General features: G+C 33.5%; 1 protein-coding gene across 1 annotated transcript; it reads right to left on the reverse strand.

Moving 5' to 3' along the window:
* Positions 17,223-18,365, reverse strand: LOC107620863 (sufE-like protein 1, chloroplastic/mitochondrial). The gene has a single exon (XM_016322965.2). It carries the CDS (start codon positions 18,315-18,317, stop codon positions 17,223-17,225), a length of 1,095 nt encoding a protein of 364 aa, XP_016178451.1. The 5' UTR covers positions 18,318-18,365.

Genomic DNA, 18,894 nt, shown 5'->3' on the forward strand with positions numbered 1-18,894 from the left:
TCTCCAATAATAAATGATAATATATATTATTTATAAATTCATTTAAAGAATATAAGTTTAGAAAAAGATTGAACATACAATATTAACACGTAATAATATTTAGGTATGTGCAAGTATCTTTGGAGAAACATTTTGTATTTATCAGACACGAAAGATACTTATGCCAGATGAGTGTCAGATGAATATAGTGTCTTAAATGTGTCCGACACACGAATAAGATGACTCAGAAAAAGTGTCTATGCTTCGTAGAATAGCCATGTTCAATATTCTATTTATTTTTTTTCTTTTTTCTGATTTTATAAGTATATTAATTTTTTTTTGTCTGAAAAGTTTATTCATCTACTATATTTACTATATAATGGAGATTGAGAATATTTGGTGAATAAATTTTATTCTTAAAATGTTCATATATATGGATTTAGATTTGATACTGACTTGTCACTTGAAGCTTTGATCCTTTTTCCTTCTTTCATTACGCATGATTCATCAGACACATCCGCCAAGCCCAATAAGCACATGCAAGACAATAACGCAAAGTAAACTTCCCCTTATGTCCAAAAAAATAAAAGAAACTTCTCCACGTTTACCGTTCGAAAATAAAAAAACAACCCTTCCATAATTTTTTTTTCATTTTTTAAAATTTTTATTATGATAAAAAATGTGTATTTTAATATCTAGAGTAATCTAGAGAAACAACTAATTTCAGTTAATATTATATAAGTTACAAAAAAATTTAGTATGAAGTCCATTAAAAAAAATAAGTTTTTATTGATGAATTTGGATTTTAAATATTTTTTTAATTAGAATTTTGGATATCCTTACTTTTAAGAGTTTTGGATGTTTTTTTATATTGAATATTGATTGCAATATTTATTACGTTGTGCAACATTGATAAAAGATGAAAAACACATTAAAAGGTATAGATTTAGACCATAAGAAGATGAAAAAAAGGAAGAGGAGAGAGAATAAGCAAAAAGGAGAGAAGAAATAGAGAAAGGGAAATGAATTGTTCTATAATATGATCAGAACGTTGGTTACACAAGCTTAAGCTATTATATAAAGCTGAGTTAGCTGCCAAACGGCACATCTAAGTTCACACACTTTCTAACTAACTAACTTTCTGTTAAGTTACTAACTAGATTCTTCAACTTATTCTAACTTCACTTGAGCTAATACACTGTCATAACTCTTAGTAACTACATTCTTCAGCTTAATCTAACTACACTGATTATAATTCACACAATTAATTGACTCTAAAATTATTCACTCACTCACATAAATAGTACTATTATTTTTTCACCCAAACTTATCAACAATACTCATAAAATAAAGAAGAATAAGAGGCTTTAATTCATAAACATTGTCATTCTACGGAGAGATGATTAATAACTTGCATACAAGGCCTTTTATTGGCCAAATTTTCATAATATAATATTAATATAAGCTACAATGTTGGGGATGCAGAGTATTTCTTCATATTGATTTTGGCTATTTAACTTTTCAAAATAGAAGTTGTGTTAGTTGTGTTTCCTAGTTCTTCTATCGTTTATTGTTTTATCTCAAAACTACCAATTTGGAGCTTCCAATTCAATCCATAATTCTTTTAGTTTGGCAGTAATGTGTTACAAGTTAATTTAATATTATTATTATTAACATAGTTTTTTTTTTTAATTAAACTTGTAAAATTAATTATTCTAAATATCTTTTAGTTTGTAAAATAATTTAATTTTCAATGACTTTACAAATACATTTTTTGTTAGGTAGAGAAGGAAAATTGTGAACAACGTGAATAATAGGATACACTTTCGATCCACAAAAAATAAAAGAAAAAACACTCTACCCCCAATTACCTTCCCAAAAATCCTATTCTCATTTTTTATACTTTAATCATCCACCTTCTAACCTTTTTACCGCAACATTATCACTCCCCAAATCCTGATTGCGCCGTCGTTCCCTACCTCACCTGCCAGCCTCAGCGCCATCGAGTTTCCTCCCCATCAAACCGTCCTTGTTGTTCTGCCGTCATTGCCACTCTCCCTCTCCTCCTCATTCCCATGCACGTTGCCGCACCCCTGCTCAAAGTTGCGACGCTGCCTTCCACTAGTGCCATAGACCGAGCAACAGCAAAAAGCCCCAGGTCAAAGGTGCCGGTACACCAGCCTTGAGTCAGTTCCACCGCCGTCTATATTCCACCATCGCCACAAGCTGTAGCAACATCATTGACCATGTACTGCATAGGTTCTTCAGTTCGTAGGGTTTCTATTTTTTTTTTTCTAAATGTTTTTTGTCGAACGGAACAATAAATTGGCTTACCCCACCGTGCTGCTTTGCTTCTTTACCCATTGATCTACAAAAGGTTAGTTAATAGTTAAGCTTTTATTTTTTCAGAGAATGTTTTTGCTATGTATTAGGCGGCTTCATGTACTAGTTATAGTGGTTCGAATTAGATGTTCTTTGATTTGGTTGAATTAGTGAATTTTTCTTCTTCCTGTATACCATTTTAGATATTTAAATAATTAGTCTCAACTGAAAAAAAACATTACTGATTTGCTTGGTTTTTATTTTTTTATATATACTATATATTTCTCATTTTGGTTTGGTTGAATTGATGTTGGATGTTAATCTAAGGTTCAGGTAGTATATACGGATGTTCAAATGAGATGTTATTTGAATTTGTTTAACTAGTGGATGCTTATTCTTCTTTTAAACCATTTTATATGTGTAAATATGTGGTTTCAACTTATTTACTCCATGCTAATGCTAATGCTTCTAATTTGTTCGGTTTTCCTTCTTTAGGTTAGTAGATGGTTCTCATCACTTTGGTTTTGGTACATTGGTGCTTTCGTTGGAAAAATAGATGTTTAATTGATTTATACCATTTTTCTGTTATTTTAATTGTTGGAAATAAGACGAATATTAATATTACTATGTATGTAGATAGTTCTTTTCATTCAAAAAATAGATATTTATTTAGGTAATGTCATTGGTCTTTCTCTTGATTTTCTATGTGATTTGGGAGTTAATTAAATAATTAGTTAAAAATTAATTTAATTGTACTTGAATTTACCTAACTAAATTTGACACAATAGTATGAATGCAATATATGTTTCTAGTATGTATTAGGGTTCAGGTACTAGTTATAGTGGTTTGAATGAGATGTTCTTTGATTTAGTTGAATTATTGAATTTTTCTTCTTCTTATAAACCATTTTAAATGTTTGAAAAATTGGTTTCAAATGAAAAAAAATCACTGCTGCTAATTTGCTTGATTTCTATTTTTTCGATATTATATGTTTCTCATTTTAGTTTGGGAGTTTTGAAAAAAAAATAGAAAAGTTACAGCTCAGCTTGGTCTTGGTTGAATTGATATTTGGTGCGAATCTAGTGTTTAGGTGTATGTACAGATGTTCGAGTGAGATTTTATTTGAATTTGTTGAACTAATGGATGCTTATTCTTCTATTAAACCATTTTATATGCGTGAATATGTGATTTTAACTGATTTACTCCATGCTAATACAAATGCTTCTGATTTGTTTAGTTTTCCTTCTTTAGGTTAGTAGATAGTTCTCACTTTTGTTTAGGTGCAGTGATTTTTTTGTTGGAAAAGTAGATGTTTAATTGATTTATACTATTACTCTGTTACTTTATTTGCTGGAACTAAGATGAATGTTGATTTTACTATGTATGCGGATCGTTCTTTCTATTCAAAAAATGGATGTTTGTTTGGGTTATGTCATTGGTCTTTTGCTTGATTTTCTATGTGGTTTGGGAGTTAATTAAACAATTAGTTAAAATTTAGTTTAATTGTGCTTGAATGTATCTAATTAAATTTGGTACACTAGTATGAATCCAATATATTTTTCTAATTATAATGGGTAGTTATTCTATTACTCATTGGATATTTGATTTTGAATTACATTGTAAGTTCCGATTGTATGGAACCTAACCTATTGTCGGTTCTTAACAACACCAAGCACGAAGACCATGATTCAGTGGGCTAAAGGATTACCTATGAAAAAGATTGACAAGCAGAGAAAAATATCACCAGCAGAAAGATGCCTAGTAAAATCCAAATGCATGTTTTATTTGTTGAATAATTGGAGTTTCTTTATATAGACATAGTATGATGTTTTCTTGGCAAAAATTTATAAATGGTTTGTTTTTTTTTAAACTTTGATGTTTCTATTCTAGAAAAATTAATGTTTACAGTGATCGTATTTTTATCCCTAATTCTCAAACCATAAAACAAGAGAAACATGCGAAACATGTGCATGCAGAATCCAAAAAATTAAGTAAAGGACAAACGTTATACCCAAAATAAACATCCACTTTAGAAAGAAAAGAACCATCCGCATACACAGTAAAATGAGCATCCGCATTAGTTGATAAGAAACAACTAACGAAATGACCAAAAATAAATCTAATCCAAATGAACATAACAAAAGAAACTTGCGGGGCATATGCATGCAAAATCCAGAAAATTAAGTAAAAGACAAATGGTATACCCAAAATAACCATCTACTTTAGAATGGAAAGAACCATCCACAATCATAGTAAAATAAACATCCATCTTAGTTTAAATGGCTTAACCCAAACTTTGCATATATCCTTGCTCTGCATCCCATGGCTGCAATCTTGTTCTTCCGTGTTGCTGCTCTCACACGAGACTTACGAAAACATTCCCGATTACAATGAATCGATTGATTAATCAATTTATTTTAATTCATTTGCCATCCTATCAAATGTTGTGGTCCTAATTTTAGTTACAAAACTCACTTTCTTTGAAATAGGTCGCATAAAATTCATGTGCCAGTTGCAATGAATCAAACCGCAATTCTATGCTTGGTATTTCCTCTTCACGAAGGCCATTGTGATCCGGTAACAATAGATCAATTCACAACAAACATCACTCAATGCCACAGGTGATTAATATTGGATTCTAATATCTCGTTATTGTTAAATCAGCAATAAATTACAGCTTGTACCTCATGACTCAGTTCTGTCTCATCATTTTCTAACTCAGTAACGTCTATATCTTCCATGACCTGCAATTGAACACAAACAAACAATGCCAAACAAACCAAACATTTGAGATACCGTACCATGAAGCAAATATCAGGTCAAAATAAAATAAACATCTAGTCAACGACAAAAAAAACTCACATAAACACACAACAAGAGACATCTAGTTGCATTAAGTCATCCAAAAAGAAACATCCCAAGTAAATTTATTATTTTTTAAGGACCAAAATGTTGAAATAAAAACAAAAATTTTATTTATTTAATATTTATAAGGAATTTTTTAAACAAAAAAATTATTATTACTTTTTTCCTTTCATCGGAATTGTTGCAACTCTCAAGTTACAATCACCAATATACACGTTGCATGCATCTTTATTAGGACCAGCTGACCAGTTAGCAGTACATCTTATACTGTGGTCATTATTTCAAAGAATAATTAATCGGATTTTTATCCTCTAAGAATTTGAGAATTATGCTCATCATTATCCCAACTCCCAAATTATGTTCTAACTGATATACTTCTTTTTGAAACGAAAAAAAATTAGATCATATGATCAAAACACGAACAATCTGATCATTGCCTTGATCATTTCCAAAGTATAAAATTGAAAATGAGAACCTACACATGTGTCTACCAATCCTTGCATTTATAGAATTGTTTATATTCTTAAGAAACTTTTATCATTGTGTTCTTATTGAGCAATTTATTATTAGTTGCTAAGTAGGCTTTCTTTTTTGAAATCTGCATAAAAACAGAGAATGAACATCCAACCTGCATGAGAATAAAACATCCTTGTCCATAGAAAACTTGAAACACGTACCTTGTCATCACATTGACCATCATCAATGCTCACATTCGCAACATCGCCCTCTGTATGATTAGAATGATCACTTGTATCAGAAATAGGGGCATTAGAATCTCCTTTACCAAGCGATGACTCCATCTCCGGTCCTATTCACTAACCTTCAGCAGCGATGCCCCCTCAAGGATTGTGAATAGTAGCAGCACTAGGCTCGTGAACAGCAGCGGCGGTGGCACTGTGGTTGTGAACAGTAGCGGTAGCGGAAGAACGTGGTCGTGAAACAGCAGTGGTTGCGGCTGCACAGGTATCGCGGGACTGCAGCAATCTCGAACAGATAAGCACCTTGCATCAAAGCTGTCTCCAACGGCAACGGTGAGATGTGGATGCGGACTGGTGGGGCACTGTAGAGGCTAAGTGGCAAAGGTCAGAAATGCTGACGGTGCGATGAGATGACCCGTTGATGTGAGAATTATTGTCGGTTTAGAATCAATCAAAATAAGAATCACTTCGTTAATAGCAGAGTCTAGACCAACAATGAACTCTCACAATCAAAGTTTAAATCAAAGAATAGTCACAATTCAAATCAAATAACTGAGAGTAATTGACTCCCGAGTCATCTCCCAAGGAGTACTTTAGAACAATGAGTTTGCAAATCCGATTGTAGTGATCAAGGGGTTGTCAATGAAGAAATGAACATATAAATCAATAAAAGAACATGCAAAATTGTAGTGATTGAACTAATGAAGAAATTAAAGAACCGACTATGTAATATAAACAAGTAAAGTATAAAGGAGATTAACATAGAAGTGTATGAAAGATTGAAAGCATAAAAAAGAGTCTTGGCTTGGAGTGAGCTAAGGGTCCTTTCCTTGTTAAAACCACAACTATGACAATTATGATGGATTCATCTCACTTGATCATCCCTCACATCGAAAAGTAAGTTAAATGAGCATAAGTGTTCTCAACCCACAAATCCTAAATCGCTTGCTAATTGCTTTAGCAACAAATTAGCGTTAGTGGGAATAAGAACAATTAACAATCCAAGAATTGAAACTAAATGTTGGACATTCCAACTCTAGAAACCCAATTGCTCACTTTACCCAAGCCAAGAACCAAAAATTTAGCCTAAAACCATGTTTGACATTTTGTCAAACACTTGTTGGGCAAAAACCTTAAACATGGAGAAAATGAGAAAATGCTTGAAACTAAAAGCAACAATTGATCTCAATCAACAAGAATAACACAAGAAAGCATGAAACAAATATCAAACATCAAATTCATCAACAAGAAATTAAAATTGTAAGAGAGAAGCAAAATTAAACTATAACTTGAATTAGAAGAAAGAGTAATGACAATGTAACTATAAAGAGTAATAACAAGAGGATACTTACAATGAAAGCTAAATGGCACTTGAATATAAAACCCTAATATAAACCCTAATAGAGATGATGAAAAAACTTAGAGAAAAACTAACTAAAAACTTCCTACCACTACTCCTAAACTATACTAATGATATGCTCTCTTATGTCCCTCATTTCCCCTCCAATATGAGCTAGAAGACTTCAGAAATGGGCCTCCAAAGCCCCCCAAATCGTGAGTCACATACTCTTTTAATGAAGCCATGTGCGGACACCTGTACGGACGCACAGATGCGTGCGTCCGCACACCTTGCGAAAAATCCCGTCCTGTGTGCACGCACAAGTAGCCGTGCGCACGCACACTAGGCGATGCTTGAATGGACACGCGACGCACTCGAAGCAATCCACGCTCTCTAATTGGGCAGTTGTGCGTACGCACAAGCAGCCGTGCGCACGCACACGTCTCTGATCTCATCTCCTTTGATTCTTCATGTTTCCTCCACTTTGCATGCTCTTCTTCCATTTTCTCCAACCCATTCCTACCTTATACACCTAGAATCACTCACAAACAACATCAAGGCATCGAATGGAAGGCAAACAGAATAAAATAGATTAAATTAAGCACTAAAGAGCATATTTTCATAATCAAGCGCAATTTGGAAGGAAAAATTCAAAAGCATGCTATTCAAGGGAATAAGTGCAAGTTTATATGATGAAAATCCATTCAATTCTAACCAAAAATCATCGTCAAATATGGATTCATCAATTCCTCCACACTTAAACACTAGCATGTCCTCATGCTAAACACTCACAAAGGAGATATATGAAAGGGAAAATGACTTATTCTATATACTACTTAAATGCATGCAACTATCCTAAGACTAATCACCAATTTGTACTATGATGAGAGTTGGTAGAAACAGACCATGAAATTCCAATCCATCACAAGAAACTATGGGGCTAATGCAAAGAGTTCATGCATTAAGATCAATGTCCAAAGAATTGAATTGAAGTTATCAAAACTATCCAATTAAACAACTTGCAAGGGGATACAATATGAGGCGCAAGAACATAGAATTGATCGATCGAACCCCTCACCGGATGTGTATCCACTCGTCTAGGGCTAAACAAACAAAAAGCATTAATTGCTATCAATACTAAGATAGAGGTGCCTCCTACCAATTAGTTCCAAGTAGCAAACCAAAAATCAAATATTTACACTATTCACATATTTACAACAACCAAAATTGTAGCACTCATTGCACTTAAAGTGAACTCCTCGGCAACGGCGCCAAAAACTTGTGTAGGGCTTAATCACTCGATCCTCCTTTAATCATGTCTCTCAAAGATTTGCAAGTCATCTAACAATCAACTAATATTTGATGCATGGATGCAAATATCATGAGGACTTTTGTGGGTTGTAATGGGGCTTAGGTAAGGGTAGGATTAATATGGTTAAGTGGGCTATTAGATCGGATCTTTGATTAGCTCAAGTATCCCACTTAATCATATATATTATTCTATATACATAACAAAACAATCCTAGCTACCCATTTGTCCCTTTCTCACATTCACGTTCATGCATTTTTTTTTCAATTCAACCACATATGCATCTCTTATTTACATTCTTATTATCATTTTTTCTTTTTCTTTCTTGTTTTTCAAAAGGTATATACACCAAAATTTTCCTTTTATCAACAAAAAGAGATGCATATGTCTTACTTAATAGATGCATGAGTGTTTACCCATTTTTCGAAATATTCTCGATGAACACCCAAAGCACTAACTACCAATGTTTCCCACAAATTTTCTCACACTTGATTAATACACACACTCAAACCCAAGCTAATCAAAGATGCAATCAATGGATATAATGGTTTTTCACTTAGGGCAAATGATGTGCTTAATGAGAACAAAGGAGAATTAAAGGCTCAAAGAGTAGTTTACAAAGATAGATGCAAGGGTTGACCATATGGGTTAGTGAGCTATACAAAGATGGCCTCAATCATTCTAAATACAATCCAAAACAACAAATAAAGGACATAAAGACTAAAGCAAACCAAAGATCGCAATAATAAAAGGAGTTTATCACACAAAAGAACAAAATTTGTGATTGAAAATATGCAACTACACACTTTAAGCTCAAATCTTACTTGGTATTTTGTTCAAGCTCTTTTCTATGTTCCATAAAAATTCATTCAAGCAAGTTCAAAGTCATATTTTCAAATCTAATCAATGGAACGCCCTAAAAGAGATTTCTTGAAAATTCTTTGTTGTTTAACCAAACTTATTCAATCTAACATGCAACATGCAAATATTTACTATCATATAACTATAAGCATTAAAGAAATATATACAAACAAACCAAACAAAATACAAACAAAAACAAAAATTTGCAAAAATTGAAGAAAAAAAACAAAAAGAGTATTGCAAAGTGTCTAAAAAAACAAATTTTACCCCCTCGAAGTTAGCGATCCTCCCCCACTCTTAAATAATGCACGGTCCTCCGTGCATACACACGATTCGAGGGTGAAGGACTGTGAGGTTCCACCTTCAGCTGGTGGGCTCTGGGGGCTCTGGTTGCTATGTAAACAAATAAACAACAATTGAGGAGAAGGAACTTGTGGGATTAAAGGTAATGTGTGTATTTTAAATGCACGCACAATTTAGAGCACAACACATTGGTCAGTTAAAAACAGAAATCACATAATCAAAATAAATAGCATGTTCCTCAATTAAGTAGTCCTAGGTTGCAAATGGAGAATGAGCAAAACTTGAGGCACAAGTAACCCTAGGTAGCTACAAAAGTGAATTGAGTATAAAATATATTGGATAGTGAGATTGTGCAAGTGAAGCGCAAAGTGAATAAAAAACGGCACAATCAACAATAACCAAATCCATGATGAAAAGAGACTACTTATTCATCCTTAGGCAGAAGGAAATAATCACATGTATAAGGTGCTTGTTACAAAAAGTGACAAGTCTTTATAAGACTCAAGTCAAGTCAACTAAAAAAATGCAAGGCATTAACAAGAAACAAATACCTTGTTATGTGATTATATTCACTTAAGAACCATGATGACTAAGTAGCTCAACTCAATTCACTAAAGTAAAAGTGCACAATTCATAATGCCAAACAAGGATAAAGTTTAATGCATATGGTCATGACAACATATGAATCAAACTAACAATTCATCTAGGCAATTAAACAAGGCTGTAATGCTCAGTGCATATATTCATCAAAAACTAAACCAAAATTTAAGCAAGAAGCAACCCAATAATCAACATCAATCAACACTTGCAATTTATTTAATCAAGAATAATTAAACTAAAACAAATATAATAACTAAAATGAAAATGAAATACAATGGAAAGCAACTAGAATAAGTAGAAGAGAGGGCAAAAGTAAGAGAAGAGAGGGGTGGAAGGAACAAAGAGAAAAAGCAGAGAGAAGAGAAGAAAAGAAGTAAAGTGGGAGAAAACAGAGGTGTGCGTACGCACGGGTACGTGTGCGTACGCACATGAGGTGGAAAAGGGGGTTATGCGCGTGCACAAAAGGGTGCGGACGCTACGGACAGAACGAACGTAAGGGCATGTGCGCGCGCACAAAGGATTGTGCGGGTGCACAGAAGGGGAAAAGAGGGGGGTGTTCCCACGCACAAGAGTTGCGTGTGCTGCGAGGAGAGGAGGTTCCCAGGGTTGTGCGTGCACACACTACTATGCGCACACACAGGTAGGTTTTTTTTTTTTTGAGGAAAGGATCACGTAAGGGCAGGGGTTCACACGCACAGGCTGTGCCAACGCTCCCACCATAGTGATTGCAAGTTGGCGTGCGGACGCACACGTCTGTGCGTCCGCACAAAGAGTGCGAAAAAGGGTATGTATGCGTACGCACGAGTGGGTGCGCACGCACAGGTCATAGAAAGCAGGGGAACGCGCGCGCACAAGGCGTGCTGGCACTGCAAACAGAGGGAAAAATCATGCATGTGCATGCACACAGGTCGGTGCACACGCACAGGAAGCAGAAAATACACGTTTTGTGCGCACACACAAGTATGTGCGTACGCACAGATGCCCTATTTTGCAAAAATTTTTCTTCAAAATTCTAAGGTACCAAGCCTTAGTTCAATCAAAACTCAACACCAAAACATGCAAGAACCCATAAATTCATGATCCAATCCAAAATTAACTTACAAATCTCAAAATTAAACTAATTCTAAGCTAACCAAAACAAGCAAACATGCAATTAAGCCAAAATATTTACAAAAAGAGAAGAGTAGGAATGATGTTACCGAGCACTTTTATTTAATGTCTTTAAGTTAGACATTTGGGAGAGCCCTTGCTATGGTGGCTTATGCTTGACTTCCCCACCAATGCTAGAATGTCCAATGTCCTCCGGGATCCTAATCCTAACCATTGACAAAGACAAAGATAACCACAAAACAAGCTATTTACATATTAACATATCTACAATAGCAAAAAATATACACCATTGCAACTCCCCGGCAACGGCGCCAAATTTAACGATGAGAATTCTTGTATGGTTCGGAATCAATCAAAACAAGAATCAATTCGTTGGTATCATAGTCCAAACCAACAATGAATTCTCAAGATCAAATAATAAAGTCAATACAAAATAACCGAGAGTATTTAGCTCCCGGGTCGTCTTCCCTAGGAGTTGCAATAAAATGTACAATTATTGGCTATGAGAGAGATAATGGGAGATTGGGAATAAAAGCAAGAGCAAGTAATGTAAATGGCAAGAAATTGAAACAAGCATGTAAGGAATTGAAAAAGAAAGCAATTAAAGGACTCTTGGCAAGAAGAGGGTAATCTAGGATTTCTATCCTAGTTATGGACCACAAACATAGCAATTGTGTGGAATCAATACAAACTAGTCAATCCTCCTTGAGAATTAGTCAAAGGGTGTAATTGATCTCAATCCATAAGTCCTAGTCAACTCACTAATTACTTAGTGAAAGACTAGCCTCAATGGAAACCAAACCAATTAACTATTCTCACACAATGCGGAATGGACATTCACAACTCAATTCTACTCAAACACCCAATTTCTCAACCAAGAGTGTGAAAACTAAACATGCAAGAAATTAAACATCAAAGCAATGAAAGTCAAAAGCAATTAAATGCAAAGAAAGGAAACTTTAAATGCAAGAAATCATCTTGGCAAGTAATTGAGAGCTAAGGCTACCTATCCTAGACATTAACCACAAACATATGATGATTATGAAGAGTTAATCCTACTTAGTCAACCTTACATCGAAGATAAGTCAAATAGACATAGTTAATTTCAATCCCTAAGTCCTATGTCAACACTAAGGGTCACATAGAGTCAATGGAGACCAAATCAACTAACTACTCTAATGTATCAAACAAGAATGGACATAAATGACTCAAGGATCACCAAAGTCAACAATTCCAAGCCAAGAGTGAAGAAAAACTAAGTAAAAACTAAGCCAAGCATTTTATCAAACACTTGGTGTGCATGAAAATAAAATAATATTAAAATATATTAAAAATAAATTCTAACTACCACAAGCAAGAAAATCATAACAACAACTAAGAAAAGTAATAAATGAACATAAAACATAAAGTGCATTAATTGAAATTAAAGAAATACAAGAGTGTTCATAAAATAGAAAATTGACAAAATAAAGGAAATGACAAGAGAAATGAAGAAGAACAAAGAAGCAATAACAATAAATGACAAGGAAAAGTAAATAAAAACAAGAATTAAAAGTAAAAATTACAAGAAATTAAACTAACAAACCCTAATTCTAGAGAGAGGGGGGAGCTTATCTCTCTAGAGAACAACCTACATAATGCTAATCTAACCCTAATTCCCCCCCTCCTCCTCCCTTTCACATGGAGTAAGGCCTTCCTTCATATAGCACTCAATCAGCTTCAGAAAGTCCCAAAATTGGGCCTTGGAGGCCCACGCACTGGGACGTGTGCGGACACACACACCTGTGCATCCGCACACATGCTGATTTTCTTCTTGTGCGTACGCACAGGTGGTCGTGCGTACGCACACATGGTTTTGTGGCTTTTGTGTGTACGCACAGGTGGTTGTGCGCACGCACACTCCAATGTATGCTTCTCCTTTTTTTTTTTTTTCATGTTTTCTCCCTTTGTACATGCTTCCTTCCACTTTTGCCTTGCCAAACTTGCCACTATGACCTAAAATCACTCAACAAACATGTCATGGCATCGAATGACATAAAAGTGGGATAAAAGTTATTAAAATAAGCACAAAATAACATGTTTTCACATTTAGGCACAATTAAAGGAGAGAACACAAAAGCATGCTATTTGGATGAATAAATGTGGGTTTATATGATGAAATCCATTCAAATCAAACTAAAATATACCATCAAATATAGACTCATCATCCGTACGTAGTGTGAATAAGTTTAGGGATGCTAATCCTAAATTTTCAAATTTTAAAATTAATTTCATATTTTTTTAATCCGTTGTTTGCATTGTTTATTATATGCGTTGTTCTACAATACTTTTTCTAATATTAATATAGCTACAATGTTGGGGATGAAGAGTACATCTTCAGATTGATTTTGGCTATTTGACTTTTCAAAATACAAGTTGCATTAGTTGTGTTTCCTGATTCTTTTATCGGTTATTGTTTCATCTCAAAACAATCAACTTGGAGCTTCCAATTCAATCCATAATTCTTTTAGTTTGGCAGTAATGTGTTACAAGTTAATTTAATATTATTATTATTAACATAGTTTTTTTTTTTAATTAAACTTGTAAAATTAATTATTCTAAAAAAATAATTATTCTAAATATTTTTTTTAATTTGTAAAATAGTTCAATTTTTAATGACTTTGTAAATATATTTGTTATTTATTTTTGAGTTGGACAGCACTAGATCAATATTTCTTTTTTATTGACTAACTCTCTTGTTTTATGAAATTGAATATCAATATGTTTTGACTTTGCATGAAATACTATATTTTTGTAAAGTAGAATAGCTGACTTTTATCACAAAATATTGTTGTTAGAATATTTTGTTTCTTTTTTAATATTTTAAGAATTTTTCTTAACCATATGATTTGTGTAGCACAACTTTCAGCTAGTGTATTCTGCTTCGGCATTGGAGAGAGGAACTACTAGTTGTTTTTTAATTGATCATGAAATTGCACCAGAACTAAGATGAAATGTAAATTCTGAGATACTTTTGTTATTTCTATATTTATGGCAAAATCACTATTAGTATATCCAACAAGATTTACTTTATTAGCATTTTTATAATAAAATACAATCATTTAAAGTACTTTTGATTTATTAAAAAAAATTCTTTTTGCTGCTTGTAAAATGGTTGATATAAAGCTCCTCCATAAATTTGCTTAGAAATCCAACTTTAAATACAATATCTGGTCTAATTGCAGTTAAATACCTCACACTTTTAATCAAGCTTTTATAATAAGTGGGATTTACAACTCGTCCTTTATATTCTCTCAGCAACTTGAACCATTTTTTAACTATAGTAGTAATTAATTTTGAATGCTCCATGTAAAATTTCTTCAAAATATTATTTGCATATTTCTTCTAAAAAATAAAATTTTTACCATCTTTCTGAATGACTTCAATGCCGAGAAAATAAGATACCAAGCCCATATCCGATATTTCAAAATGCTTTATCATAGCTCCCTCAATTCTACAATTATCTTCAAATTGTTGTCGATAAAGAATTAAGATCAAATCATCAACATAAAATCACACGATGAGGACATTTATAGGTTCAACGAACTTGATGTAAAGAGTGTGCTCAAATGGGCATCTTTTAAAATCATTCTAAATGAAATAAGAATAATTTTCTTGTTCAATGCTCTCTGTACCAAATTTTCTTCAACCTATAAACTTTATCTTCTTCTACAAGAATTTGATATCCTACAGGTTGCTCAACATACACTTCTTCTTATAAGTGTCATTTAGAAATGCAGACTAACTTTTATTTGGTGTATCTTTTACTTATTTTGAGTCAAAAGTGAAATAAGAATTCAAATAACATCTAATCTAACAACAAGAGAAAACACTTCAAAGTATCTGATTTTTGTTTATATTCCTCAGCAACTAATCTTGCCTTGAAACAATCAAATTTACTATTGGGATTATACTTTGTCTTGTAAACTCACTTCATTCCAATCGGCTTCTTAATTGCAGGTAAATTTGCCAACTGTCATGTGTCATTTTTTTCAATGGTATGAATCTCTTCGTTCATTGCTTTTTTTTTTTTAATTATTATCTCTATATATAGGAATCTTGAAAGTTTATTAGTTCACAATCTGAAAATAAAGTGAAATTGATTATTTTTTCAGTGGATGGATCATTGTCATTACCAACTTCATAATCTGCCAATTTGGTAGGTAGTCTCTACTCTCTTTGAGGTGTTCTAAATTATTTTGGTTGTTTCAGTTATGTCTGGTTGTCTTTCTTCTTCATGATAACAAGTATTTGGAATTACAATAGACTGCTTTTTTGTCTTTGCATTCCAGTCCCACATGCCATTTTTGTTAAATGTCACATCTCTTCTTTATTTTTGGATTATACAGCTTGTATGTTTTTGAATCTATACTATAACCAATAAAGATACATTTCTTACCTTTGTCATCTAACTTCTTTCTTAATTGATTTAGTACATGTGCATACACAAATACACCTAAAAACTATGAAATGATGAATGGAAGGTTGCTTTTCACTCCAAATTTCTTTTGGAGTTTTATCACAAAAAATTTTTGTTAGACACCTGTTCAAAATGTATACCGCAGTTGCAACTGCTTTTGCCCAAAATTTTTGGGCATTTATTTTGACTTGAGTATACATCTGATCATATCTATGATAATTCTATTTCTTTTAGCAACTTCATTTTGTTAAAAAGTATAACTGGTTGTTAGTTAGTATTGGATCCATGTTACTTATAGTAATCTGAATAGGCAAGATATTCTGACCTTTATTTATTATGAGAATTTTAATTTTACAACCGCTTTGTTTTTCAATAAACGCCTTGAGTATCTTGAAGCCATCACATGCTTTTGATTTCTGCTTTAGAAAATATACCCACATATATTTACTAAAATCTTCAGTAAAAGTGATAAAGTACCTGTTACTACTATTGTTAAAATTTCTACAGAATAAAGACTATTTGAGTGTATAATTTCAAGTAATCTTCTATGTCTCCATGATTTCTTTATAGGGAATGGATATTTATGTTTCTTTTTCGATTGAAAAATTTTACGTGCACAATCAGAAATATGAATTCGTATTAGACAAGAAACAAATATTTTTCTTGACAGATAATTTAGGCCAAAAAATAAAAGTGCGTAAACCGCGTATGCCACGGTCAGCTATCATCAAGTATTACATAACTATTACATAATTCAAGAAAGAAAGATTTACATCTTGAAATTTTCAACAAAAATATTTTGTTTGAAGTCATCTTTACTTTTTTAATGAATCTTTTTTTATTGTCAAACACAGTGTAATATCCATAATAGGTTATCATTTTATATCATTTTTTAGATAAGTGCTTCATACTCAATAAATTATAATCAAGTTTAAGAGCATAGAAAATAAGGAAACTCTAGAAAATCCTAAAAATTTTAGAAAACCATAGAAAATCCTAAAAATCCTAGAAAACCCTAAAAACCCTAAAAATCCTAAAAACTTCTAAAAATCCTAGAAAATCCTAAAAAACCCTAAAAAACTAGAACGACCATCATTTAATCTAATTGGTATTCATCTTTTTTTTTCAATAGAAATCTTTGTACAATCTCCAAGCTTCATTGATGATTTTGTTGGGTTCAAAAAATATTTGACAATCATGATGATGATAATAAACATTTGATTGAGATATAATTAATTGAGTACGTTAATTATATAAGTGTTGCAAAAAAAAATCTTGATAGAATTTAAATTTTAACAAAAAAAAAAATATCAAGAAAATTAAAAATTCATTGCGATATAATCTTATCAAAATAAGAAGGCAACAAAAAAGAAACAACTATAAGATCAAAATCAAGCAATCTATAATATGTGCAAAACAACTCTTAACCAAACTCTTCCCTTCAAACTCCTTAGACACAACCCTAAGATTGAAATGTGTTTCTCCATCACCACTCCCTCTAACACCAGCATGCCCAGCATGCTGATATGAAACATCTTCAACTTCCAATTCAACAGGATCAAGCTCCTTCTCAAGCTTCTCCTTTATCCTCCTCCCCCTACCACTCAATTCACCACCACTTGAATTCTCAACAAAGCTTCCACCTTTGACCTCAGAACTTGAGGTGAATTCAGCACCTTTTTCACCTGAACTTTGTGACACTGATTCACCACCAGCCCCAGAACCCTTTGAATTCTCAACAAAGTTACCATCTTTAACTTCCAAACTCGAACTTGAACTTGAACCCAATTCAGAAGCACCCTTTTCAGCTTCAACAAAGAGCATCAGTGCTTTCTTCTGCATCAACTTGAGCATATTCAAGAACCCATTATTCCTCGAAGGTGTCAAACTCTGCTGTAACCCAAGAAGGTGAACAAAATCGGGTTTGACTCGAACAATCTCGCTAACGGGTCGACCCGAGAACCCGGTTACAAGCAAAGCGGCGAGACCCTTTGTGAGGAGCGAGTCAGAGTCAGCTTCGTAGACAACAACGTTGTTGTTTTGTTGAGGGTCGAGGTAGGCTCGGACCCAAACCTGGGAGACACAACCTTGGACCTTGTTGTCGTTGGTTTTGAATTGCTGTTCGAGGGGTTTGAGGCTCTTGCCATAGAAGAGTAGCTGCTCGTACTTGGCTTTTGGTTCCTCAACGGATTGGAAGAGCTTCACAATTTCTTGAAGCTTTGGGGGAAGCTCTTCAATGGGTTGAAGGGAATTTTCTTCGGTAGTTGATGGTGACGGTGTTGTTGATGATGATGATGATGGTGTTGTTGGAAGCTTCTGGAAGGTTATGGGTCTGAATGAGAAGAAGGTGTGGTCGTTGTTTTTTCTGGGTATTTGGATGAAAGATGGGGTTTTGAGAAATGGGGTTTTGGGGATTGTTCGAGTTGTGAGGAATCGGAGAGAGGAGCAAGAGGAAATAGAGTTAGCGGACATGGTCGTAGGTTGCAGCTACCACCAAACAGAGGAAGTAAGAGGATCATTCATTTTTCAGTTATAAGATTCTGTTTTTGGAGTTGGGCCTGCCTGGCCCGTTATTTAGCCCATTAATTTCAATTAACTTTTTGTCTGATTTGTTTTAGAAATAATTTTTTATTTCTCATGCTATCTCTCAATCAAAGAGGGGATTATAGGATGTCAATGGGGCGGAGCGGGGCGGGGGCAAGGGATGCCTCCCTGCTCCCGTCCCTGCCCCCAGAATTAATTCCCATCTCCGCCCTGATCCCCACCATGAGGGGATAATTGTCCCCATCCCCATTTTCCGCGTTCCCCATATTTCCCGTAGGGCCCCATTCCCCATCCCCTTATATTTAACATTTATATGAAAATTATAGTAAAAAATATCAAAAAAATAAAAAATAAACTACAAAATACTATTACAAACACACAAACATATCTTATCCAAGATTATAAGTCCAGAAATACAACATAGCAAATTATAATCCATAAAATAAAATCTTAAAATACAACTTCCATTCTAAAAAAAGCAATAAGATATAGTCTTTAACATCAA

The sequence above is a fragment of the Arachis ipaensis genome, chromosome B10 (genome assembly GCF_000816755.2).
Source record: "Arachis ipaensis cultivar K30076 chromosome B10, Araip1.1, whole genome shotgun sequence".
In the NCBI taxonomy this organism is placed as follows: domain Eukaryota; kingdom Viridiplantae; phylum Streptophyta; class Magnoliopsida; order Fabales; family Fabaceae; genus Arachis; species Arachis ipaensis.

Bases quoted from the DNA above. Each gene is read 5' to 3' on its own strand.
- LOC107620863 (XM_016322965.2), bottom strand. From the start codon at position 18,317: ATGTCCGCTAACTCTATTTCCTCTTGCTCCTCTCTCCGATTCCTCACA.